The sequence below is a fragment of the Ranitomeya variabilis genome, chromosome 5 (assembly GCF_051348905.1).
Source record: "Ranitomeya variabilis isolate aRanVar5 chromosome 5, aRanVar5.hap1, whole genome shotgun sequence".
Classification (NCBI taxonomy): Eukaryota; Metazoa; Chordata; class Amphibia; order Anura; family Dendrobatidae; genus Ranitomeya; species Ranitomeya variabilis.
Genome location: NC_135236.1, coordinates 586,246,172 through 586,274,035, shown reverse-complemented (window position 1 = coordinate 586,274,035; position 27,864 = coordinate 586,246,172). Strand labels below are relative to the sequence as shown.

Sequence of the window (27,864 nt, the reverse complement as noted above, 5' to 3'; positions counted from 1 at the left end):
AGTATCCTTTTCTCTCTGTCTATCAAGTTTAGTATTGGCCTCCTTTGCTGAAATCTGATTTCATTTCTGTGTATGTCATTTCCCTCTCCACTAACAGTCAATATTTGTGGGGGGCTGTCTTTCCTTTGGGGGTTTTCTCTGAGGCAAGATAGCTTTCTATTTCCTACTTTAGGGGTAGTTAGCTCTTAGGCTGTGACGAGGTGTCTAGGGAGAGTCAGGAACATCCCACGGCTATTACTAGTGTTGTTGTTAGGATTAGGAACTGTGGTCAGTAGAGATACCACCTCCTCAGAGCTCGTCCCATGTTGCGTTTTAGCCACCAGGTCATATCAGTGTGGCCTCTTAACCACCAGGTCATAACAGTGGACTTGCTGGTGTGTTTTGTATCATTGACCTTCACCCCTGATGAAGCCACTTCTGTGGCGACACGCATTGGGTCTTTGACCCCCCCCCGGCCCCTTTTTTCTCTTCATCACATACATAGCTGTGAGGCAGGCTCCATTGGCGGTTTTTCCTTACATGGGTAAACTTTCCATAGGTTTATAGCAATGTCTCTCTTTTTTGAGCCTCTGACTTCATCTACAATGATTCACTTTGGGCATGTCATTACTTGGCTATTATAGGGAGGAAAATCCGGCTGGTCTTCCTATTGTCTAGTATTATACTAGGAATTGTTGCTGTGTTGCATTAGTGCATTTAACCATTTTTTTGGTATTCATACGTTTAGAGACATGGTATGGGGGTTTTATCTAGCCCTGTTGCTGTGATATAGTTATACTGTGCATATGCTAATAGTGACTGTTTTATATACATATGTATTGTGTGCCCTCAAATGCAGTTGTTATTGGCTCATTATATGTGGCCTGCTCTCTAGCATTTGCTCATCTTTGCTATTTATTACTATCTTCTTGATACGGCATTATTACCAGGTGTGTATGTGTGGGTCCAGAGGGGCTCTACCTCTCTTTGGGGTATGTTGTTACATTGTTTTTAAATGGTTTTATTGATGTTTTTGTGTGTTTTGGACTCAAATAAAATATTTTTCTATTTGATCTTTGATATGTGACATTAATATACAGGATGTTCCCCAGTCGGTGATGTCTCTTTTCTCTTTGTTCTCTTTAGTATCATTGTCCTGCAGCACAACCCATGTGCGCTTTAGATTTAGGTCACAAATAGATGGTCAGACATTCTCCTTCAGGATTTTTTGGCAGGCAGCAGAATTCATGGTTCCATTTACCACAGCGAAGCTTCCAGGTCCTGAAGTAGTAAAACAGCCTCAAACCATCACACTACCACAACCATATTTTACTGTTGGTATGATGTTCTTTTTCTGAAATGTTATATTACTTTTATGCCAGATGTAATGGGTCATACCAAAAAGTTCAACTTTTGTCTCGTCAGTCCAGAGTATTCTCCCAAAAGTCTTGGGGATCATCAAGATGTTTTCTGGCAAAATTGAGATGAGACTTTATGTTCAGCAGTAGTTTTTGTCTTGGAACTCTGCCATGCAAGCTATTTTTGCTCTTTCTTATGGTGGAGTCATGAACACTGACCATAACTGAGGCAAAGTGATGACTGCAGTTCTTTGAATGTTAATGTGGGGTCTCTTGTGACCTCTTGGATGACTCGTTGCTGTGCCCTTGGGATAATTTTGGTGGGGCGGTCAATCCTTGGAAGGTTTACTACTGTTCCATGTTTTTTCCATTTGTGGATAATAGCTCTCACTGTGGATGACTGGAGTCCAAAAGCTTTAGAAATGGCTTTAGAACCTTTTGTAGACTGATAGATCTAAATTACTTTGTAATTTTTTCCAGAATTTCTGTGAATCACGGCAGGATGTCTATCTTTTGAGTATCTTTTGGTCTACTTCACTTTATCAGGCAGGTCCTATTTAAGTGGTTTCTTGATTGAGAACAGGTGTGGTGGTAAGGGCTATTTACCTGACGTCTTTAGATATTTTCATTTTCTGTTTTTATGCAGTACAACTTTCGTTAATTACAAATTAAAAGTTTTGAATTTTTTTTATTCATCAGTTCATTATTTACAGATTTCTAAAGTTTTAAAAAAGCGCTAATTTTGGCCTGGTATGGCTTTACATTTTTTATCATATCTCGGGCTAGAATTAAAATGAAGAGGCGGGAGAAGCATCATTTTTCTCAGAACGGTACTGGCTTTCATTTGATGTGTCACAGGACTTTGTTTCTTTATATTTTGTTTTGTAGAAATCAAATTCAAAATTTTGATGCGCAATTGTGAAAAAAACATGCTTTCAAATTGTGAAAACATGCATGTTTGTTACTTGTGTTCTTGTTTATATTTGTACAGGGAATCAACTTGGGATCTATCAAATTTGTACTTTTTTTCAGTCTTGAATCATCTGATTTTATGTTTATGTGAGTTTCTTCCTTTTTTCTTTTCAAATTACAACTTATTGAATTCAACATTTATATGCAACAATAAAGAAACACAAAAAACAAATACCGAAGTGCCAGAATAAATACATCTTAATCATCCTAACACAACTTGCTCAGCATTTTCAACCTGAATGCATTGAACAAGCCAAAAGAAAAAAGGTGATCATACCCTCAAGTGTGATTTTCTAAATACAGTCTCATCCTAATTATATGTTAAAAACAAGATTAAAAGAACCAATATTTTACCACCTATTTATACATGCAACAATTGTTTTTCTATTATATCACTAAACATGTCATTTATGCAGTGCTTAAGAAGAATAGTCCAGTAGTTAAATCCTCGTTCTATAAAATATGAACTAATCAAACAACTAATAGTAGGTTTTTACACTGGCCTTTTATCAATGGCCATTTCCTTTTGTGTCAGAGCATGTGCGGCCTGCCATGGTGCTCGGCTCCACCTGAGTTAATATCGGATTTTTGTTACCACTTAAAATATCTGGTTTTCTTGGATACACAAAGGATGGTGTTGGACCAGAAGGTGCAGAAGTGTCACTTCTACTTCTTCATTTTCACAATCTTTGGAGAGTACAGTCGCCGCCACCAGCGCCAATCATATTCACAGGTCACATCAGCAGTTCTGTCATCCATTGCCGAACTTCTTCCGCCTTCTACCGCTTCATGGACTTCACTGTCTTTATTTCTGTTTCACTACATGTGATGACAGTCCGGTATTGCTGAGTCGCTGTGATGGGTTCTGCTTCCTGTAACCGATGTTTTCACAAACTCTCCTCCTCTTCGTAGTCCTGGTTTGTACAATACATGAACTGGATGTTGAGAATATTTTTCTCCCTCCATTTGAGGAGTTGCCTGGGTGTTAAGATTTGGTGTGAACATGGCCTCTGGAGGCTCGAGCTGCTGCCTGTCATCTGCTCTGCATTCACTGTCTACCCCTGGTCATTCTCAGGTTGAGCCCTAACAAAGCTTTCTCCGCTGTCCTCTGCTGCTTATAAGCTGTAACATAATATAGTAATATCTAAAAATCATTGATTATCTGGTAAATATAGACCCCACACTTTTACACCACAGGCTGAACAGATCTGAAATCAAGATTTTCGAATTGACACTGTAATAGTTTTATTTTTTTAAATATGATCCCATAAGGATCCCAGCTTGCATTTTGGTACAGATATTGCTAGGAGCATGTCAGGCACATATGCAGTTTTTGAAATATTTAAATTAAACGTTTTTGTTCGGAAATGCATTTTAATATTTTACGTTTGCGTTCAAATGGGGAAAATATTAACAAAGATACTCTTGTGACATATCTGGTGAAAGCCTGTACCGTTCTGAGTAGAATGGTGTTTATTTTGTTTCTTTATCTTTTTTCTAGCCTGAGTTATGAGGAGAAATGTAAAGGTAGGCAACACCAAAATTTGCACTTTCTCCGAATTTTGAAAATCAATTACCAAAAAAAAATAAAAATTCTAAGAATTTTTTTTTCTTCACATTTTGTATTCTCTAACACACCATTACCAAATAACAAAATCTCAAAAGAATTAAAAATATAGAGGTAAAAATCATTGGTTCACTTGACATGGAATGACCCCTAATCAAGCCTGGGTGTGGATAGAGAACTTGAACTCAGCTTCCCAATTGTGATACAAGACAGTTAAATTATGTTTTATGGGGGGGTGGGAGCACTTTTCACAAAGGGCCCTGTAGGTTTGGAAGGAACACAAGGGCTGCACTCCAGATCCTTTGCAGACACAAAGCTGAACTCTGAACCTACCCAGGAGATGCAGAGCAGGATTGCTGGGTTGTTGAAGACTCACCAGCACAACAGGTTATATTAATAAGTATACATACTTATTATATACTTCTATAGTATATAACTTAGTATAAGTATATAATAAGTAGTATATCTTAATATATATATATATATATATATATATATATATATATATATATATATACACACTCACCGGCCACTTTATTAGGTACACCTGTCCAACTTCTTGTTAACACTTAATTTCTAATCAGCCAATCACATGGCGGCAACTCAGTGCATTTAGGCATGTAGACATGGTCAAGACAATCTCCTGCAGTTCAAACCGAGCATCAGTATGGGGAAGAAAGGTGATTTGAGTGCCTTTGAACGTGGCATGGTTGTTGGTGCCAGAAGGGCTGGTCTGAGTATTTCAGAAACTGCTGATCTACTGGGATTTTCACGCACAACCATCTCTAGGGTTTACAGAGAATGGTCCGAAAAAGAAAAAAAATCCAGTGAGCGGCAGTTCTGTGGGCGGAAATGCCTTGTTGATGCCAGAGGTCAGAGGAGAATGGGCAGACTGGTTCGAGCTGATAGAAAGGCAACAGTGACTCAAATCGCCACCCGTTACAACCAAGGTAGGCCTAAGAGCATCTCTGAACGCACAGTGCGTCGAACTTTGAGGCAGATGGGCTACAACAGCAGAAGACCACACCGGGTACCACTCCTTTCAGCTAAGAACAGGAAACTGAGGCTACAATTTGTACAAGCTCATCGAAATTGGACAGTAGAAGATTGGAAAAACATTGCTTGGTCTGATGAGTCTCGATTTCTGCTGCGACATTCGGATGGTAGGGTCAGAATTTGGCGTAAACAACATGAAAGCATGGATCCATCCTGCCTTGTATGGAGCATCTTTGGGATGTGCAGCCGACAAATCTGCGGCAACTGTGTGATGCCATCATGTCAATATGGACCAAAATCTCTGAGGAATGCTTCCAGCACCTTGTTGAATCTATGCCACGAAGAATTGAGGCAGTTCTGAAGGCAAAAGGGGGTCCAACCCGTTACTAGCATGGTGTACCTAATAAAGTGGCCGGTGAGTGTATATATATATATATATATATATATATATATATATATATATATATATATATATATATATATATATATAATTAATAAGTGGTATATAAGTATATATTGTAATAAGTAGTATATATTACAAAATATATATATTATAATATAATATATTATAACATATTATATTATAATAAGTAGTATATATTATATACTACTATATTACTACTATATTACCGTATTTTTCCGACTATAAGACGCACTTTTTTTAATCCAAATTTGGGAGGAAAGTGTGGGTGCGTCTTATAGTACGGATATAGCATGTGGGGAGGGGGGCAGCAGCGAGTGGGATCGCAATGATATCCCACTTCAGGATGTCCCCGCTGCCGGAATCAGCTGCTGGGGAAACCACATAGCCCCGCTGATTAAGTGCAGTGAATATTCATTAGTGGCTCCCCGCCCACCGATCAGCTGAGCGGGGAGCAGCAAATGAATACTGCACTTAAGCACCAACACACAGTTTCCCCAGCACTGATTCTGGGGAGAATCTGTGTGTCCGGGGGAGGAGGCAGCAGCAGCAGGGGCCAGGAGATCGCTGCATACCTGCCTGTGCTGGACGCTGAGCTGTCTGTGGTGCACAAGGAGGACCTGTGTGATGTCAGAAGTGGGCGGGCTGGAGCATCACATGGCAGCTCAGAGCCCTCCCTCTTCTGACATCATCATAGGTCCTTCAGACTCCCACCTAGAATCTGCAGCTTCCTCTTATGTCCTGCGCGTGCGCTGTGGAAAGGCAACAAGAGAGAGGGCTCTGTGTGTGCAGCCATGGGATGCTCCAGCTTTTACCTCACCACAGGCTGGCTGCCACAATTAAGAGGTTAGTCTTTACAAAACACAATAAAGCACTCTGCCACTCCTTTGGTGAACTATAACTCCCAGCATGTCATAGGATCTGCAGGACATGCTGGGAGTTATAGTTCTCCCATGGGATTTTAAAGCAGCACTCCAGTGTTATTTTGCAGTGCTGGAGTGGTGCTTTCCCTATAAGCCCTGTGCCCCCATTCTTATACTCACCCTCCAGTGTCTTCATATAGTACTTTACAGACACCACACTGGTCCCGCAGCTTCCAACATAATAACGTACTATTATATATAATAACACCACATATAATAGTATGTTATTTATGTTATTAAATATTTTACCACATTTTTTTTGCTTCAAATATTTTTTTCCCTATTTTCCACCTCTAAAACCTGGGTGCGCCTTATAGTCCGGTGCGTCTTATAGTCCGAAAAATACTGTAATAGTTTAATTAATAAGTATATATACAGCAGCCCTAGCAACTCTGCTCTTCTTCTGGAGCAGCACCGCTTACCATACAAATTAATGTCAGCAGCACTGAGCACATCCAAGTCACGGTACCAGCCAGGGCACAGACAAGCAAACTGCTTCTCACTTTCCCTTGATGCACTGAATCATTGGAGAATTACATAAGCAGGTGAGCCTGGGAATTCCCTGGGAGGAGACTTCAGCTGAAGTTGACTCATTTGAATGAGAGGCTCCTGCCAAGAAGGGGAGTTTTTCTTTCACCTTTCACTTTGTGTATGTCTTTTTTATAATTTTTCTGTGATTACCTCTGCTTTTACATTAAATAATAAAAAAATTACTTTGCCATACCTTAAGAGCTTTGTTGACTTCTTTAATATCTTCCATTTTTAATTTTGATCTAAAATAAAACCATAAAACAGTAAAAAAGTTACATTTATCCATCTAGATAAAATTTTGTGCAAAACTGTAAAATCACTAGGAATTCTTTAGGAAGAATTTGAGCCATTATGTTCATGATAAGACTGAAGACAAGCACAAATAAATTTGAACCTGCAGTCCTAAAAATAAAATACTACGTAAAAGCCAGTAAGATGCCTTTGTTTCTTATTCGGAAGTTTATTTTTTTCCTGGTTTTTACAGTTTTAAATTACAAAAATCACAACTAATTAAATACAATGCAGAAAGGTGACCTGATGTGCATACACTTAAAACCAGCTACAAAAATTATAAAACTGGCACAAAAAGGCATCAAAGTGGGCACAGTAGGGTGCTATTGAAAGGGTTAAATGACTTTGAACCACTGATCTCACACCACCATTACATCGATACTGATGCCCCACAACAAATTCAGATCACTTCAGCCTGGCCTAAACGGCCTCTGGGCATCAGAACTGGCGTCAAAATGGGTAAATAGCCAATTTTCTCAATATTGAATAAGTAACTGGTGTTTTTAAAGGGTTTAATGACTTTAAGCCACTGATTTCACACTACCATTACACAAAGATGAGTTACCTAAACAAACTGTTACAATTGAATGTCTGCCCACTTTGATGCCAGTTCTGATGTCGGAAACCTGTTTGGGCCAGGCTGGAGTGAACTGAATCAGATGTGGGGCATCACTATCTGTGTGTCTGCATTGTGAAATTAGTGGCCCAAAGTCATTTACCGGTAACTCTTTCAATAATACCTTTTAAAGACCACTTTTATGCCAGTTTTGATGTCCAGAACCCATTTGGGTAAGGCTGGATTGACCAGAATTTGATGAGACATATCACTATCTGTGAAATGGTGGCGTGAGCTCTGTGGCCCAAAGTCTTTTAACCTCTGAAAAACGCCAGTTACTTATTCAAAGCTGGGAGAATAGGCTATTTGCCCACTTTAATGCCAGGTCTGATGCCCCAAACCCATTTAGGCCAGGCTGGACTGAGATGAATTTGATGTGGGCCATCACTATATATGTGATGGTGGTGTGAGATCAGTGGCCCAAAGTCATTTACCCCTTAAAAACACCAGTTACTTATACAAATTTTAAAAATCGACTGCACAAATTGATGCCAGTTCTGATGACTAGAACCCGTTTGGGCCATGCTAGAGTAACCTGAATTAGATGAGGTATGTCTGCATTGTGAGATCAGTGGCACAAAGTAATGTAACCCTTTTAATAATGCCCATCAGTGCCCACTTTGATGACAGTTTTGATGCCCTGAACTCATTTGGGGCAGGCTAGAGTAACCTGAATTTGATACAGGGCATCACCATCTGTGCTTATTAGGGCAAAAAGAATTTGTTCAACAAACAAACCATTTAATGAAAAAAGCATTAACATAATAAAATTTTGAATGAAGTATAAAGTATGTCAAGACATAATTGTTATACTGTATTAAAAACAATTAAAAACATGAAAACAATGACTGCCCACATAAAATTAATACCAAGAACTACTGTATAATACTAATGATATGCTATTTTTTAGCACTCCTTATAGTCCCCAATTTAACCCCTTTCTGACATCTGACGTACTATCCCGTCGAGGTGGGGTGGGCCCGTATGACCACCGACGGGATAGTACGTCATACGCGATCAGCTGCGCTCACGGGGGGTTAGGGCTAGGGTTAGGGTTAGGGTTAAGGCTACAGTTAGGGTTGGGGCTAAAGTTAGGGTTAAGATTACATTTACGGTTGGGAATAGGGTTGGGTGTGTCTGGGTTAGAGGTGTGGTTAGGGTTACTGTTGGGATTAGGGTAAGGGGTGTGTTTGGATTAGGGTATCAGTTATAATTCCACTGTTTAGGTACATTAGGGGCTCTCCAAACGGGACATGGCATCCGATCTCAATTCCAGCCAATTCTGCGTTGAAAAAGTAAAACAGTGCTCCTTCCCTTCAGAGCTCTCCCGTGTGCCCAAACAGGGGTTTACCCCAACATATGGGGTATCGGCGTACTCAGGACAAATTGGACAACATCTTTTGTTTTTCCTGTTACCCTTGGGAAAATACAAAACTGGGGGCTAAAAAATAAGTTTTGTGGGAAAAAAAAAGATTTTTTATTTTCACAGCTCTGCGTTGTAAACTGTAGTGAAACACTTGGGGGTTCAAAGTTCTCACAACACATCTAGATAAGTTCCTTGGGGGGGTCTAGTTTCCAATATGGGGTCACTTGTGGAGGGTTTGTACTGTTTGGGTACATCAGGGGCTCTGCAAATGCAACGTGACGCCTGCAGACCAATCCATTTAAGTCTGCATTCCAAATGGCGCTCCTTCCCTTCCGAGCTCTGTCATGCGCCCAAACAGTGGGGTATCAGCGTACTCAGGACAAATTGGACAACAACTTTTGGGGTCCAATTTATCCTGATACCCTTGTGAAAATACAAAACTGGGGGCTAAAAAATCATTTTTGTGAAAAAAAAAAAAGAATTTTTATTTTCACGGCTCTGCGTTGTAAACTGTAGTGAAACACTTGGGGGTTCAAAGCTCTCAAAACTTTTGGGGTCCATTTTCTCCTGTTACCCTTGGTAAAATAAAACAAATTGGAGCTGAAATAAATTTTGTGTGAAAAAAAGTTAAATGTTCATTTTTATTTAAACATTCCAAAAATTCCTGTGAAACACCTGAAGGCTTAATACACTTCTTGAAAGTGGTTTTGAGTACCTTGAGGGGTGCAGTTTTTAGAATGGTGTCACACTTGGGTATTTTCTATCATATAGACCCCTCAAAATGACTGCAAATGAGATGTGGTCCCTAAAAAAAAATGGTGTTGTAAAAATGAGAAATTTCTGGTCAACTTTTAACCCTTATAACTCCCTAACAAAAAAAAATTTTGGTTCCAAAATTGTGCTGATGTAAAGTAGACATGTGGGAAATGTTACTTATTAAGTATTTTGCGTGACATATGTCTGTGATTTAAGGGCATAAAAATTAAAAGTTGGAAAATTGCGAAATTTTGAAAATTTTCGCCAAATATTCGTTTTTTTTCACAAATAAACTCAAGTTATATCGAATAAATTTTACCACTATCATGAAGTACAATATGTCACGAGAAAACATTGTCAGAATCACCAAGATCCGTTGAAGCGTTCCAGAGTTATAACCTCATAAAGGGACAGTGGTCAGAATTGTAAAAATTGGCCTGGTCATTAACGTGCAAACCACTCTTGGGGGTGAAGGGGTTAAAGACATAAAAAACATGTAATATGTGTCAATTCGCATACAAAATACAAAAGAGCAACACAAAGCTATATTACACACATTGTCATCACTGTCCCCAATGAGGCTCACAATCTAGATTCCCTATCAGTGTGTCTTTGGAATGTGGGAGGAAACCGGAGTGTACCCGGAGGAAACCCACACAAATATGGGGAGAACCTACAAACCCAGGACTCAAGCGCTGCAAGGCTGCAGTGCTAACCACTGAGCCACCGTGCAGCCCTGAAATACTCAGAATCTTACTTTTTGAGGATTGAAGAGGTTGATTGCCTTAGTAGAGGTGGGAATTGAAGAAAAAAAATGACTATTCAGAAGCTTTTTGGATAATTCAATTTGATACCCAAAAACTGAAAAGAATGTATTACAGAAATTATACCATGTTTATTAATAAATATTTACATTTCATGCTAGTAGGAGAAAGAAAGCTTTTTGTATATACCGTATTTTTCAGATTCTAAGACACTCCGGATTTTAAGAAGCAAACCACACTTTGAGGAGAAAAATAGGAAAAAGTGTTTTTTAATAAAATGGTGGTGCTTCTTATTATCCATGTGTCTTATTGTTTACCAGGGGTGGTGACTGCGGGAAGCGGGGTACTAGGGTTACTGCTGGAGGAGGCAGGAGTGGGGTGATGCTGCAGGCCGCAGACTGGGATGAGGGGGTGTTCCGACATGCGGCGCGCTGCTGCGGGTGTCCAGCGGTGCTGCCTGATGCTGCGGCGGGTGTCTCCGATGGGGAGGGTGCCCAGTGGTGCTACGGGGTGTCCGGCGCTGAGGGGGTGTCTGGTGGTGCTGCCCGATGCTGCAGGTGTCTCCAGTCCAATGCTGCTGCGGGAGGCTCTGCCGACATTTTGAGAAAGGCCAGAGCCCCCGCAGTGCATTGGTTCCATGTGCGGTCGACTCTGGGAAAATGGCCGCCGGGGGGTGGCCCACGCGCAGATGGAGATCTCGGCACCAAGAACTTGGGAGATGAGATCTCATTTCCCAAGATCTTGGTGCCAAGTGCTCCATGTGCGCATGGGCCGCCCCCTGGCAGCCAATTTCCCAGAGTCCACCGCACAAGAAACCATGGCACTGCGGGTGCTCTGACCTTTCACAAGATGTCGGCAGAGCCTCCCGCAGCACCGGACACCCACGTTGCACCGCCGGACACCCCCTCATCCCAGCCTGCAGCAACGGTACCGGTAAGGTATATATGCATTATAAGACACACCCCCCCCCTCATTTTCCCTCAAATTTTGGGGAAAAAAAGTGTGTCTTATAATCCAAAAAATACGGTATATGCTATTTTTCCCCAAAAGTAATTTAACCCTTTCAATAACGCCCTTCAGTGCCTACTTCGATGGCCATTTTTGTGCCCGTTTTATAATTTTGTAGCTGCTTAAGCGTATTCACGAGGGCAACTCGATACATTGCACTTTATTTTGTGATTTTTTTTATTTTTGTTGATAAACCTGTAAAAAACAAACAAAAAAAAATTGTCGAATAAGAAACCAACTTCAGCATCGCTGAGCTAGTAGACAATTTCATTTTTAATTCTAAATATGGCATTTTTTTCCTCAATTTTCTATAGCACCGCATGTATACAAAAATGAGCAACATAAAAACAAATGCATCATTGCACCCAAGATAATTAAGAACTCTTATTCTAGTACAGGTATTTATAAAAAGAAAACCATTTTCATAAAGCTGAGAAGTGTGTACGTGACAATTTGGTAGCAATGGTGGGAGAGAGTTTACATCTATTAAAGCATTAGTACATGATGTCAGCAATTATTCCCTGTACTAGAACTGGTATCCTTGCGAGTAGTATACCAGTTCTATAAATGATCAAAGCAGTGCATACGTGTAAGACATAATTGCAAAACAGTTACCCCTTCCCTGCTTTTTCTTTTCTTTTATTTGGAGAAAGGCTGTTTACTGATATGGCAGGCTTGTAAAAGAAGTAGAGCAAAGAGACTCTGATTAACTTTTGTTTAGAGTAGAGACAGCAGACAAACCCAAGTATCTGCTCATTGGAGCCTTGATGAAGCAGGACCCTGAGCATTGTACTATGACACCTGGACAAATTATAAAGTCTCAAATCAGAGAAGCCAAGCAATAGACCTTGTCCCCGAAATAACTTCTGGGCTACTAAGAATGCCAGTTCTGAGGATAGAAGGTAGCATTTTATTTGCAAACGGCCTTACAACAGCTGGGAGTATGCCAGTATGCGCCTGCAGCTTATTTTACAGAACCTACAGCCTGCAGAATGCCGGGCTGAGGGAGAGGCCACTGCTCCAGAAAATGAGGTTGAGAGAGACTTCCAGCTCCAAATGGCCCATGTACAAAGGAGTAAGTGTTCTCAGCTATACCATTCCCAGGACATAAATCCAACAGGTCTGTGCATGGAAAATTTCCCTTTGACAGAGAAAGATGGATACTTACTTTTCTTTGAGGGTTAAAAAAAACCCCTAAAGGCAATACCATCTATCCTGTAATCGGTGTGCACAGTATTTAACCCTGGGGTTAAAGGGAAAAGCCTTGAAAGAATTTGCTGACCTTCCACTAGAGCTAGATGGGGACTATGACCAAATAATAGAGCCCTTGGTCAGGAAATACAACCTCACACTGGAAGTGTATTGGAAAAAGTTCCGGAATATACAGTGGGTAATAACTGAGAGCTATGAGGATGTTGTGAGCATCAAGAGCAGCAATAATCAAGCATTGATTCCTAAACATCTGTCCCATGGATGTACAATGAATTGTGTGTGATTGACAGCCCAAAACTGCTGAGTAGGGTTGAGCGACTGACTTTTTTAGGATCGAGGCGGGTGTCGCGAAACCCGACTTTGTCAAAAGTCGAGTCGAGTGAAGTCGGCCGATTATCGCGCAAAGTCGGGGATCGACCGAAACACGAAACCCAATGTAAGTCAATAAGGAGCAAAGTCGGCAGTGAGTGGAGGACAGGAAAACACCTACAGTGCCCATTTTAATGTCAAAAACATCAATTGGTGTCACTTAAGCTTGTGAATCTTAATTTACCTTATAATAATAGTTAGGCATTGAAAATTGGGCGTCATTTGGCTAAAGTTGTGGGGGGGGGTAGGGCTGGCTCAAGTTTTTCGTGGGCCCAGGAAACGCAGACTACGTCACGGCGGTGGAGCAGGGAGAGGTCAGTATTTCAACTTTGCAAGTGCTGTGATCCTGAGCAAGCAGTGGGGGCCCACTCGTTGGCATTGGCACAGGGCTCCTCATAGTACGGCGGTGTGTTTGACGGCGGGTGGCGCCTCCCACCGGCAGAGACACTTTTGCGTACTATGAGGGGCCCTGTGACAGTGACGTCGCCGAGTATGCCCTCCCCACCTGATGAAGGAACCTGCACTTTCATCTGCGCCTTCCTCTTTGTCCCCGTGTAAGGTGGTATAGTATGCGGGAGGGGGAACCTGAATTTCAGCAGGGTCAGATTCTGGCTGTGTAGAGTGCAAGGGGAATGTAGCGGTCTGGGTCAATGTACCAGCAGACTCATGTAGCAGTGGCTGGGCAATGGGCAGGATGAGGAGTAAACACAGATATAGGCCCAAATAATAAAGTGGGCAAAATGCAGTTCAAAATTGGTAACAGGACTAACCAGGCGGCATTGCTTTGTTCAGTGGAGGACAACTGTTATAAGAGGCAGACACAGTTAGTAGGACCAAATAATAAAGTGGGCCAAATAAAGTTCAAAATTGTTAACAGGAGTAAACAGGCAGCACTGCTTTGTTCAGTGGAGAACACCAAGGAGCGTCAGACACCGTTAGTAGGCCCAACCAAACTAGTATCCCAAATGCAGTTTCATCTTAAAAATATAGGCCGAAAGCCTGAAGATTGAAGCTCAGGAAAAAAAAAACCCAGGAGAACACCAAGGAGCGGTAGACACCGTTAGTAGGCCCCAACAAAACTAGTATCCCAAATGCAGTTTCATATTAAAAATATAGGCCGAAAGCCTGAAGATTGAAGCTCAGCTCTGTTCAGTGGAGAACACCAAGGAGAGGCAGACACCGTTAGTAGGTCCCAACCAAACTAGGAGGCCAAAAGCAGTTTAAAATTTTTAAATATAGGCTGAAAGCCTGAAGATTGAAGCTCAGCTCTGTTCAGTGGAGAACACCAAGGAGAGGCAGACTGTTGTGAATTCTGCTCTTGGGCTCCCTCCGGTGGTTGTTGGTGGTAGTGCAGTTGTCTCTGGGTTGTAATCCAGGGCAAGTGTTTCTGCTGATTTCAGCTCTATTAGGTATTTAGGTGTGCAGGATCCATGAGTCCCTGCCAGTTGTCCATTGTTCTTGGAGGGATTGCATCTCTGTCTGGCTCCTCATGCCCTGCTGTCAATTCAGCTAAGATAAGTGTCTGTTTTTTTGTCTCTGTAGCACACATGCAGTGTGCTTTACAGTTCAGTGCAATTTATTGTGTTTTTGTCCAGCTTAGACTTTGTTTGGATTTTTCTGTCATGCTGGATTCTCTGAAGATGCAGATATACATTCTATGTCTTTAGTTAGATGTAGAATATTTGTATTATCTGCTGTGGATATTTTTTGGGTTTTAATACTGACCACTTAGAATTCTGTCCTATCCTTTTCTATTTAGCTACAAGTGCCTCTTTTGCTAAATCCTGTTTTCTGCCTGCGTGCGTCTTTCCTCTTAAACTCACAGTCAATATTTGTGGGGGGCTGCCTATCCTTTGGGGTTCTGCTCTGAGGCAAGATAGAATTCCCATTTCCAACTTTAGGGGTATTTAGTCCTCCGGCTGTGTCGAGGTGTCTAGGCCGTGTTAGGTACACCCCACGGCTACTTCTAGTTGTGGTGTCAGTTTAGGGTTTGCGGTCAGTACAGGTACCACCTACTCCAGAGATAGTCTCATGCGGCTCCAGGGTCACCGGATCATAACAGTACAACTGGCCAACAATGAGTTAAATGCATCTCAGAAGAAGGGAAGAAAAGTGTTGAGCCATTTTTTTTTCTGTAGTCTGTTTTGTCTTTCCTTCCCTCTTTTCCTCTGGGTGACTGAGGAGTTTTGTGCTAGCATGGATGTTCAGGGATTAGCTTCTCGTGTAGACCAACTTGCTGCTAGGGTACAGGGTATTTCCGATTATATTGTTCAGACTCCCGTTTCAGAGCCTAGAATTCCTACTCCTGATTTGTTTTTTGGGGACAGGTCCAAATTTTTGAGTTTTAAAAACAACTGTAAATTGTTTTTTGCTCTGAAACCTCGTTCCTCTGGTGATCCCATTCAGCAGGTTAAAATTGTCATCTCCCTGCTGCGTGGCGATCCTTAGGATTGGGCATTTTCCCTGGAATCTGGGAATCCGGCCTTGCTTAATGTAGACGCCTTTTCTCAGGCTCTAGGATTATTATATGATGAACCAAATTCTGTGGATCATGCGGAGAAGACCTTGTTGGCCCTGTTTCAGGGTCAAGAAGCGGCAGAATTGTATTGTCAGAAATTTAGAAAATGGTCTGTGCTGACTAAATGGAATGTGGATGCTTTGGCGGCAATTTTCAGAAAGGGTCTTTCTGAATCTGTGAAAGATGTTATGGTGGGGTTTCCCACGCCTGTTGGTCTGAGTGATTCTATGTCTCTGGCCATTCAGATTGATCGGCGCTTGCGGGAGCGCAGAACTGTGCGCACTGTGGCGTTGTCCTCAGAGCAGATACCTGAGCCTATGCAGTGTGATAGGATTCTGTCTAGAGCGGAACAACAAGGATTCAGACGTCAGAATAGGTTGTGTTTTTACTGTGGCGATGCTTCTCATGTCATTTCAGTCTGCCCTAAGCGTACAAAGAGAATCGCTAGTTCAGTTACCATCAGTACTGTACAGCCTAAATTTCTGTTATCTGTGACCTTGATCTGCTCATTGTCGTCATTTTCTGTCATGGCGTTTGTGGATTCAGGCGCCGCTTTGAACTTAATGGACTTTGAATTTGCCAAGCATTGTGGTTTCCCCTTGCAGTCTTTGCAGAACCCTATTCCCTTAAGGGGCATTGATGCTACACCTTTGGCTAAAAGTAAACCCCAGTTTTGGACACAGGTGACCATGTGCATGGCGCCGGCCCATCAGGAAGATTGTCGTTTTCTGGTGTTGCATAATTTGCATGATGCTATTGTGCTGGGTTTTCCATGGTTGCAGGTACATAATCCGGTGTTGGATTGGAAATCTATGTCTGTGACTAGTTGGGGTTGTCAGGGGGTTCATAATGACGTTCCTTTGATGTCAATCTCCTCTTCCTCCTCTTCTGAAATTCCAGAGTTTTTGTCTGATTTTCAGGATGTATTCGATGAGCCCAAGTCCAGTTCTCTTCCACCACATAGGGACTGTGATTGTGCTATTGACTTGATTCCAGGATGTAAGTTTCCTAAGGGCCGACTTTTCAACCTGTCTGTGCCTGAACATACCGCCATGCGGAGTTATGTTAAGGAGTCTTTGGAGAAAGGGCATATTCGGCCATCTTCTTCACCGTTGGGAGCGGGATTTTTTTTGTTGCCAAGAAGGATGGCTCCTTGAGACCCTGTATTGATTATGGCCTCTTGAATAAGATCACGGTCAAATTTTAATACCCTTTGCCTTTTCTTTCCGATTTGTTTGCTAGGATTAAGGGGGCTAGTTGGTTTACTAAGATTGACCTTCGAGGGGCATATAATCTTGTTCGTATTAAGCAGGGTGACGAATGGAAAACTGCGTTTAATACGCCCGAGGGCCATTTTGAGTATCTTGTGATGCCATTCGGACTCTCTAATGCCCCATCTGTGTTTCAGTCCTTCATGCATGATATCTTCCGGAGTTATCTTGATAAATTCATGATTGTATATTTGGATGACATTTTGATTTTTTCCGATGATTGGGAGTCTCATGTGAAACAGGTCAGGATGGTATTTCAGATCCTTCGTGATAATGCTTTATTTGTGAAGGGGTCTAAGTATCTCTTTGGAGTGCAGAAGGTTTCTTTTTTGGGCTTCATTTTTTCTCCCTCATCTATAGAGATGGATCCGGTTAAGGTTCAGGCCATTCATGATTGGATTCAGCCCACATCCGTGAAGAGCCTTCAGAAATTTTTGGGCTTTGCTAATTTTTATCGCCGTTTCATTGCTAACTTCTCCAGTGTGGTTAAACCCCTGACCGATTTGACGAAGAAAGGTGCTGATGTGACGAATTGGTCCTCTGCGGCTCTCTCTGCCTTTCAGGAGCTCAAACACCGATTTACTTCTGCCCCGGTGTTGCGTCAGCCGGATGTTTCTCTTCCATTTCAGGTTGAGGTTGACGCTTTTGAGATTGGGGCAGGGGCCGTTTTGTCTCAGAGGAATTCTGATGGTTCCTTGATGAAACCATGTGCCTTCTTTTCCCGAAAGTTTTCGCCTGCTGAACGCAATTATGATGTCGGCAATCGGGAGTTGTTGGCTATGAAGTGGGCATTTGAGGAATGGCGACATTGGCTTGAGGGAGCCAAGCACCGTATTGTGGTCTTGACCGATCATAAAAATCTGATTTACCTCGAGTCTGCCAAACGGCTGAATCCTAGACAGGCTCGATGGTCCCTGTTTTTCTCCCGTTTTGATTTTGTGGTCTATCTTCCGGGTTCTAAGAATATTAAGGCTGATGCCCTCTCTAGGAGCTTTTTGCCTGATTCTCCTGAGGTCCTTGAACTGGTCGGCATTCTGAAGGAAGGGGTGGTCCTTTCTGCCATTTCCCCTGATTTACGACGGGTTCTTCAGGAATTTCAGGCTGACAAACCTGACCACTGTCCAGTGGGGAAACTGTTTGTTCCTGATAGATGGACTAGTAGAGTGATTTCTGAGGTTCATTGTTCTGTGTTGGCTGGCCATCCTGGTATTTTTGGTACCAGAGATTTGGTTGGTAGGTCCTTTTGGTGGCCTTCTTTGTCGCGGGATGTGGGTTCTTTTGTACAGTCCTGTGGGACTTGTGCGCGGGCCAAGCCTTGTTGTTCCCGCGCTAGTGGGTTGCTTTTGCCTTTGCCGGTCCCTGAGAGGCCCTGGACGCATATTTCTATGGATTTTATTTCAGATCTTCTGGTTTCCCAGAGGATGTCAGTTATCTGGGTGGTTTATGACCGGTTCCCATCTTTTGTAATTTTGGTTTTCATCCTCGTTTTTCTTCAGGGCAGGTTGAGCCTTCTGATTGTCCTGGTGTGGATTCTGTGGTTGACAGGTTGCAGCAAATTTGGGCTCATGTGGTGGACAATTTGGTGTTGTCTCAGGAGGAGGCTCAGCGTTTTGCTAATAGTCGTCGGTGTGTTGGTTCCCGGCTTCGGGTTGGGGATTTGGTCTGGTTGTCTTCCCGTCATGTTCCTATGAAGGTTTCTTCCCCTAAGTTTAAGCCTTGGTTTATTGGTCCTTATAGGATTTCTGAGATTATCAATCCAGTGTCTTTTCGTTTGGCCCTTCCGGCCTCTTTTGCCATCCATAATGTTTTCCATAGATCTTTATTGCGGAAATATGTGGTGCCCGTTGTTCCCTTGTTGATCCTCCTGCCCCTGTGTTGGTTGATGGGGAGTTGGAGTATGTGGTTGAGAAGATTTTGGATTCTCGTTTTTCGAGGCGGAAGCTTCAGTACCTTGTCAAATGGAAGGGTTATGGCCAGGAGGATAATTCTTGGGTTTTTGCCTCTGATGTCCATGCTGCTGATTTGGTCCGTGCCTTTCATCTGGCTCGTCCTGATCGGCCTGGGGGCTCTGGTGAGGGTTCGGTGACCCCTCTTCAGGGGGGGGGGGGGGTACTGTTGTGAATTCTGCTCTTGGGCTCCCTCCGGTGGATGTTGGTGGTAGTGCAGTTGTCTCTGGGTTGTAATCCAGGGCAGGTGTTTCGGCTGATTTCAGCTCTATTAGGTATTTAGGTGTGCAGGATCCATGAGTCCCTGCCAGTTGTCCATTGTTCTTGGAGGGATTGCATCTCTGTCTGGCTCCTCATGCCCTGCTGTCAATTCAGCTAAGTGTCTGGTTTTTTGTCTCTGTAGCACACATGCAGTGTGCTTTACAGTTCAGTGCAATTTATTGTGTTTTTGTCCAGCTTAGACTTTGTTTGGATTTTTCAGTCATGCTGGATTCTCTGGAGATGCAGATATACATTCTATGTCTTTAGTTAGATGTAGAATATTTGTATTATCTGCTGTGGATATTTTTAGGGTTTTAATACTGACCACTTAGAATTCTGTCCTATCCTTTTCTATTTAGCTACAAGTGCCTCTTTTGCTAAATCCTGTTTTCTGCCTGCGTGCGTCTTTCCTCTTAAACTCACAGTCAATATTTGTGGGGGGCTGCCTATCCTTTGGGGTTCTGCTCTGAGGCAAGATAGAATTCCCATTTCCAACTTTAGGGGTATTTAGTCCTCCGGCTGTGTCGAGGTGTCTAGGCCGTGTTAGGTACACCCCACGACTACTTCTAGTTGCGGTGTCAGTTTAGGGTTTGCGGTCAGTACAGGTACCACCTACTCCAGAGATAGTCTCATGCGGCTCCAGGGTCACCGGATCATAACAGCAGACACCGTTAGTAGGGCTCAACCAAACTAGGCTAGGGGGCCAAAAGCAGTTTAAAATTTTTAAATAAAGGCCGAAAGCCTGAAGATTGAAGCTCAGCTCTGTTCAGTGGAGAACACCAAGGAGAGGCAGACACCGTTAGTAGGGCCCAACCAAACTAGGAGGCCAAATGCAGTTTAAAATTTTTAAATATAGGCCGAAAGCCTGAAGATTGAAGCTCAGCTCGGTTCAGTGGAGGAGAACACCACGGAGCGGCAGACACCGTTATTAGGCCCCAACCAAACTAGTAGGCCAAATGCAGTTTAAAATCCAATATAGGCCGAAAGCCTGAAGATTGAAGCTCAGCTTTGTTCAGTGGAGGACAACACCAAGGAGCGGCAGACACCGTTAGTAGGCCCAACCCAACTAGTAGCCCCAATGCAGTTTTCAAATTCCTATAGGTTGAAAACCTGACAATTGAAGCTCAGCTTTTTTCAGAGGAGGACAGCTGTATTGAGTGGAGCAGACAGACACAGGTAGTAGGCCTTAAACAAAAAAGTTGGCTCAATGCAGTTTAAAAAAGGTTACAGGGGTACACAGGCAGCATTGGTGTGGTCAGCGGAGGACGATTGGAAGGAGTGGCGCAGACTTACTAGGCCTAAAATAAAAAAGTAGGCTCTATGCAGGTTTACATAGGTTACAGGGGTACACAGGCAGCATTGTTGTGGTCAGCGGAGGACGATTGCAAGGAGTGGCGCAGACTTACTAGGCCTAAAATAAAAAAGTAGGCTCTATGCAGGCTTAAATAGGTTACAGGGGTACACAGACAGCATTGGTGTGTTCAGCGGAGGATGATTGTAAGGAGAGACCGCAGACAGACTTAATAGGCCTAAAATTAAAAAATTAGGCTCTATGCAGTTTAAAATAGGTTACAGGGGTACACAGGCAGCATTGGTGTGTTCAGCGGAGGACGATTGCAAGGAGGGACCGCAGACAGACTTACTAGGCCTAAAATTATAAAAGTAGGCTCTATGCAGTTTAAAATAGGCTACAGGCGTACACAGGCAGCATTGGTGTGGTCAGCGGAGGACGATTGCACCGAGGGGCAGACACAGTTAGTAGGGCCAAAAAAGTAATAGGCAAAATGCAGTTAAAAATAGGTTAAAGGAGTACGCAGGCGGCCTAGCTTTGTTCAGTGGAGGACAACTGTAAGGAGTGTCTGACACAGTAGGCCAAAATAATAAAGTGAGGTTGATGTCTGGCAAAAAAAAAATTCACAAATAAACAGGTGGCATACCTAGGTACAGGGGTGGGCTCCTCTGCTGACTTGCAGACAGTGGTAGTTGGCGCAAAGTATTAACTGGTGTAAATGTATGACAGGGCCCTTGAATATTTTTACTAGCATCAATAATGTCAACAAATTGGTATTGGCAGTGCCATTGAAGGATTTAACAGCACAGACTAAACAGTGGTGGAGCAGTGAGAGGTAATTTTGCAAGTGGTAGAGCACTGTTTGAGCTGGGGGGGAACACTCTCTCGTGGGCGGCGGTACTGGCCCAGGGCCCCTCATGTTACGATGGTGTGTCTGACGTTGGCCACCGCCAGAGACACTTCATTGTACTATGAGGGACCCTGTGCCAGTGCCGTCGGCCAAAAGTGGGCACACCCACCTGTTCAGCCAAACAGCACTCGCACGGGTGCTTGCGCCAAGTGGTGACCACGGCCCCGTGGGGGGAGTCAGACCATTTAGGGAGGTGTAAAAATGGCATATGGTGGACATACAGCAGCTGCAAATGGAGAAATTGAAGCAGTCAGTAAGACGAGTCCAAAAGCAAGACCTTTTTACAGGAAAGCTAGGTGTCAGCAGGGAAAGTGTTGTGAATTTACCTTTTTGGCTCCCTCTAGTGGTTACTAGTGATTTGACTCTGGGAATGTCTGTCATCCCTTGTATGCTCACCTGGGTCGTTAGGTCAGGGGTGTTGCTATATAAGCTCCCTGGACCTTCAGTTCAATGCCTGGCAACGTTGTAATCAGAGCTAATCTGTTGTGCTCTTGTCTACTGATCCTGGTTCCTGCTAAATTAAGCTAAGTCTGCTTTCTTGTTTTTTGCTATTTGTTTTTGTTTGCAATTTTGTCCAGCTTGTACATAATCTGTATCCTAACCTTGCTGGAAGCTCTAGGGAGGCTGGAGTTCTCCCCCCGGGCCGTTAGACGGTTCGGGGGTTCTTGAATCTCCAGTGTGGATTTTTGTTAGGGTTTTTGTTGACCATATAAGTTATCTTACTACATTCTGCTATTAGTAAGTGGGCCTCTCTTTGCTAAACCTAGTTCATCTCTGTGTTTGTTATTTCCTCTTACCTCACCGTTATTATTTGTGGGGGGCTTGTATCCTGCTTTTGGGGTCTATTCTCTGGAGGCAAGAGAGGTCTTTGTTTTCCTCTTCTAGGGGTAGTTAGTCCTCCGGCTGGCACGAGACATCTAGCGACCAACGTAGGCATGTTCCCCGGCTACTTCTAGTGTTGGCGTTAGGAGTAGATATATGGTCAACCCAGTTACCACTGCCCTGTGAGCTGGATTTTTGTACTTCGCAGACTTACTTGTTCCTCTGAGACCCTCGCCATTGGGGTCATAACAGGAAAGGTGGGGCAAAATAATTAGAAATCCATGATTGGTTCATTTTAATGAAGGTTAGATCATCAACATTTTGGGTAGCCAGACGAGTCCTTTTTTCGGTCAGTATTGAACCAGCAGCACTGAAGACTCTTTCTGATAGCACACGAGCAGCTGGGCGAGCAAGCTCCTGTAAGGCATATTCTGCCAATTCAGGCCAGGTGTCTATTTTGGATGCCCAGTATACAAATGGGAATGACGTGTGAGGGAGAACATCGATAAGGGAGGAAAAATAGTAACCATACTGGACAAATGTTGTCTCCTGTCACTTTGAATTGATGCTGCAGTACCTGTCGTGTCTGCGGTCATTGCGAAATCACTCCACAACCTGGTCATAAAACCCCTCTGCCCAACGCCACTTCTGATTTGTGCACCTCTAACACCTCTGCCATGTGGCCCCCTGCAGCTAGTGTGAGAACCATCACCGCCGCTGTGTGCTGGGAATGCCTGAACCAAGCGGTCTACAAGAGTTGCTTGTTTGGTAGCCAATATTTGCTCAAGGTTCTCATGTGGCATGATATTTTGCAATTTACTTTTACAGAGTGGATCCAGGAGGCATTCCTCAAAACACTGAAGGACTTGACACAGGTCTTGTAGCACACCTGACAACTCCATGTCTGCCATCCAACTGCCTGCCAGTGTATGTGTATCCTCACACAAATACATAACAGCACGCCTCTGTTCGCACAGCCTCTGAAGCATGTGCAGTGTGGAGCTCCACCTTGTTGCAACGTTGATTATTAGGTGGTGCTGGGGAAGCTTCAAAGATCGCTGATGGTTCTGCATACGGCTGGAGTGTACGGGCGAACGGCGGATGTGCGAGCAAAGTCTTCGCACCTTCAGGAGAAGGGCGGGTAACCCCGGATAACTTTTCAGGAAGCACTGCACTACCAGGTTCAAGGTGTGAGCCAGGCAAGGAAAGTGTTTCAGTTGTGAAAGGGCTATGGCGGCCATAAAATTCCTTCCGTTATCACTGACTACCTTGCCTGCCTCAAGATGTACACTGCCCAGCCATGACTGAGTTTCTTGCTGCAAGAACTCGGCCAGAACTTCCGCGGTGTGTCTGTTGTCACCCAAACACTTCATTTCCAACACAGCCTGCTGACGCTTACCACTAGCTGTTCCATAATGGGACACCTCGTGTGCAACACTGGCAGCTGCGGATGGAGTGGTCATGCGACTGCGGTCTGTGGACGAGCTCTCACTTCTGCTGGAGGAGGAGGGGTGGCGAACGCCTACAGCCAACTGTTTCCTAGACCGTGGGATAGGCAGAACTGTCCCAATATGGCTGTCCCCTGTGGACCCTGCATCCAGCACATTAACCCAGTGTGCCGTGATGGACACGTAACGTCCCTGGCCATGCCTACTGGTCCATGCATCTGTTGTGAGGTGCACCTTTCCACTGACAGATTGCCTGAGTACATGGACAATGCGGTCTTTGACATGCTGGTGGAGGGCTGGGATGGCTTTTCTCGCAAAGAAGTGGCGAATGGGTAGGTCATAGCGTGGCACTGCGTAGGCCATCAGGGCTTTGAAAGCTTCGCTTTCAACCAACCGGTAGGGCATCATCTCTAACGAGATTAGTCTAGCAATGTGGGCGTTCAAACCCTGTGTACGCGGATGAGAGGATGAGTACTTCCTTTTCCTAACGAGAGTCTCTTGTAGGGTGAGCTAGACTGGAGAGCTCCATATGGTGGAACTAGCGGGGGTGGTGGTGGACATGGCAGACAGAGAGGGTTGGTGATGTTATTCTTGCTGTTGGCCTACATACAGTATTTCCTACCAAGAACCTGTTGATTCCCTGACTGCTTTGGCCTTGCGACGATACCTCCACATTTGCTGCTGGTGGTGTCCTAACCGGTGGGCTTACAGTGAGGGAAGGAATGTAGCGTTGCTGACTAGCTTCATTGGGAGCGGGTGCAACAACGTTACGGGACGTTTGGTAGCTAGTCCAGGCTTGCAGGTGCATGGTGGTTAAATGTCGACGCATGCAAGTTGTATTTAAACTTTTGACATTCTGACCTCTGCTAAAGGTCCTTGAGCATTTCTTACAGATCACTTTGCACTGATCATTCGGATCTTGGTTAAAAAATTGCCAGACTGCACTCTTCCTACTATTGAATACCTTTTCAGGCATTGCACACTGTGCTACTTTAACCGGATGGCCACGCTGTCCTTCAACTGTTTTTGGTTTTGACACATGTTTTTGGCCAGATACGGGCCTGCCAGATGAAAGCTGTTGCCTTGTTGATGCCTGTTGCGGCTCTTCCTCCTCCGCTTCAGAGCTACAGCCAGCGGCACCCTGTTCCTCCAATGGCTGCCAATCGGGGTCAACAACTGGGTCATCTATCACCTCCTCTTCTATGTCCTGTGCACCTTCCTGTGTCACCATGTAAGCCGGTGTTATAGTGTTCGGGACGGGGCACCATAGTCTCCTCAGGGTCAGATTCTGGCTCAGTACACTGCGAGGGCAATGTTGTGATCGGAGTCAATGGAACTGCATAATGATCTAGCTGTGGCTGTGCATCTGTGCACTGCATGTCCGATTCATCTTGTAATGGGCATGACCTGTTAACAATTTCCCTTTCTAACCCAGGCACGGTATGTGTAAAGAGCTCCATGGAGTAACCTGTTGTGTCGCCTGACGCATCCTTCACTGTTGTTCTGGGTGAAGGACACAAGGAAGCGACTTGTTCCTGACCGGGAGCATCCACTGACGACGCGCTGCTTTTAAATTTTGCACTTTCCGAAGAGGAGGCGAAAGAATTAGAGGCAGAGTCAGCAAGGAAAGCCAAAACTTTTTCCTGCTGCTCCGGCTTTAAAAGCGGTTTTCCAACTCCCAGAAAAGGGAGCGTTTGAGGCCTTGTGTAGCCAGACGATGACGCTGGCTCAACAACTCGAGACTTAGGTGCTATTTTGCTTTTCCCACGACCACCTGATGCTCCACCACCACTACCATCATTACCAGCTGGTAATGACCGCGCACGGCCACGACCTCTTCCACCAGACTTCCTCATTCTTTCAAAAATGTTATGAAACTAACAACCGTTATATGGTACTGTAAAACCAGGTAGGTGGTGTACGTAAACTTGTTGTGAATTTAAATCTCCCTTTATAGGTGTGGGAGACTGCTGGGAAAATCAGGCCCACTGTATTACACTACACAGTTTGATTGGCAGAAAGAGGCTGGCAGATATGCCACTAACAGGACTGACGCAGATGCACACACTGGCAATATAAATCTCCCTTTTTTATGTGTGGGAGACAGCAGAAAAATCAGGCCCACTGTATTACACTACACAGTTTGATTGGCAGAAAGAGGCTGGCAGATATGCCACTAAAAATACAAGGGCTGTAGTAGAATTTCAATCTCCCTACAATGATCTAAGGACAAGAACGGCAGCAATAAAAAGGACTGCTGCACACAAGAATGTGGACAAAGAAACAAGAGAACTGTGCAGAAAGGAGCAGCAGGACTTTTGCTTTTAAAAAAGCAGTTGGTTTGCACAGCGGCGTACAAACAGCAATGCAGCTATCAGGGAGCCTTATAAGCTACAGAGCTGATGCACAGAAATCAAGCCTCCACTGTCCCTGCCAAGAAAAGGTGGTGTTGGACAGTGGAAATCGCTACAGCACAAGCAGTTTGGCGGTTTATCTTCCCTCCCTAACAATATCCCTGATTCAGATGAAGCTACAGCAACCTCTCCCTATGCTCAGATCGGCAGCAGTAAGATGGCGGTCGGCGTGCCCGTCCCTTTATAGCCCCTGTGATGCCGCAGAAAGCAAGCCAATCACTGCCATGCCCTTCTCTAAGATGGTGGGGACCAGGACCTATGTCATCACGCTGCCCACACTCTGCGTCCACCTTCATTGGCTGAGAAATGGCGCTGAACGCGTCACATGAAACGCGACTTTGGCGCGAAGATCGCCGACCGCATGGCCGATCCCACGCTGGGATCGGGTCGGGTTTCACGAAACCCGAGTTTGCCAAAAGTCGGCGACTTTTGAAATTGTTCGATCCGTTTCGCTCAACCCTACTGCTGAGCAGGCTACAAAGATTGCAGCCTCTTGAGTGGCCAATTGGATGCCAGAAGCCTGGAAGCCATGGAGATTCAGCTAGAAGGAAGGTAAGCCAGTCAAGGGCCCCTCTGCCAGCCAATCACCAGGGCATTCTACAAATATTTTCTCCAGGGGGAAATGGGACCAGATTCTGCTGTGGATACACATTGATGCTTTACGTGTAACAAAGGGGAACATGTTAGTGTTGCTTGATCCTATAGGAAGAAAAGCCCCACTATGACCACAAAGCCGCTGGGGGTCATCACCTTCTGTCTTATTTGTGACTGCCACCGAAGTGAGGAATAATGATAACTGTCATTCTGTCACTGTGGGCAATAAGATAGCGCTGGCCTCAAACACTGGAGCTCTGGTACGTCCAGAGATGGTGACCTCTGAGAAAACAATTCCAGGAAAAACCTTGTCTGTAACCACAATTGCAATTGCTCATGAAATTCCTCTTGCTGGACACCTTGGAGTACAAAACACTAAGGCTATGTGCACACGTTGCGGATTAGCTTTAGGAATTTCTGGTGCGGATTTTGCCTCTCCTGGCAGAAAACGCAGCTGCGGATTTGTCGCGTTTTTTGTGCGGATCCGCAGCGTTTTTGTGCGGTTTTGCTGCGTTTTTTTTGAGGATTTACTGCGTTTTTTACCCCTGCGGATTTCTATAATGGAATGGGTACAAAAACGCTGCAGATCCGCAAAAAAGAAGTGACATGCTACTTCTTTTAATCCGCAGTGTTTCCGCACCGGATTTTCCGCAACGTGTGCACAGCTTTTTTTTCTTTCTCTTTGATTTACATTGTACTGTAAATCAATTGCGGATCTGCAGCGTTTCTGCACCGCAAAAAACGCTGCGGATCCACAGAGAATCCGCAACGTGTGCACGTACCTTAAAGCCTGTTTGCCATGCAGCTTTTACTGGCCCAATATGAGGACGGATAAAGCCAATTATTCTCGATCCTGCCCAACTTGTCAGAGAATTGGAAAGACTGGGAATATCCATAAAGCTCAACTGGCACCATCAACAGTGAAGGGTGAGCCTTTCCAATGAGTGGTTGTGGATATCATATGGCCTCTTGCAATATCTAGCAGCTCTTGCCAACGCTTTATTCTCACAGATGTCGACTATGCTACACGATATTTAGAAGCTGTGGCACGGTCTCCCATATGAGCCAATAAAGTTGCTGATGCACTTCTGACTGTTTTCTCATGTGGGGTTCCACAGGGAGATGTTAACTGATTAGTTATTGATCAGTATTTATCTGCACGCAACCTCCGATCCTAACAAGATCTCCTCTACTCCCCTCTTATCTCCTCTTTCCACAATTGCATACAAGATATCTCCTTTGCATCCCCCCTTATTTGGA

General features: G+C 44.1%; 1 protein-coding gene across 6 annotated transcripts in view; it reads right to left on the bottom strand.

Moving 5' to 3' along the window:
* LOC143776536 (RUN and FYVE domain-containing protein 1-like) overlaps window positions 1-27,864 on the bottom strand; it is a 531,317-nt gene that overhangs the window by 47,289 nt on the left and 456,164 nt on the right. For all 6 annotated transcript variants that reach the window (XR_013215861.1, XM_077265993.1, XM_077265994.1 and 3 more), the window contains one exon: window positions 6,941-6,989. Coding sequence is in view for 5 of the 6 variants with exons in the window: in XM_077265993.1 (XP_077122108.1) it covers window positions 6,941-6,989 (49 nt within the window). In the remaining variant the exon portion in view is untranslated. The remainder of the gene's footprint in view (window positions 1-6,940; window positions 6,990-27,864) is intronic.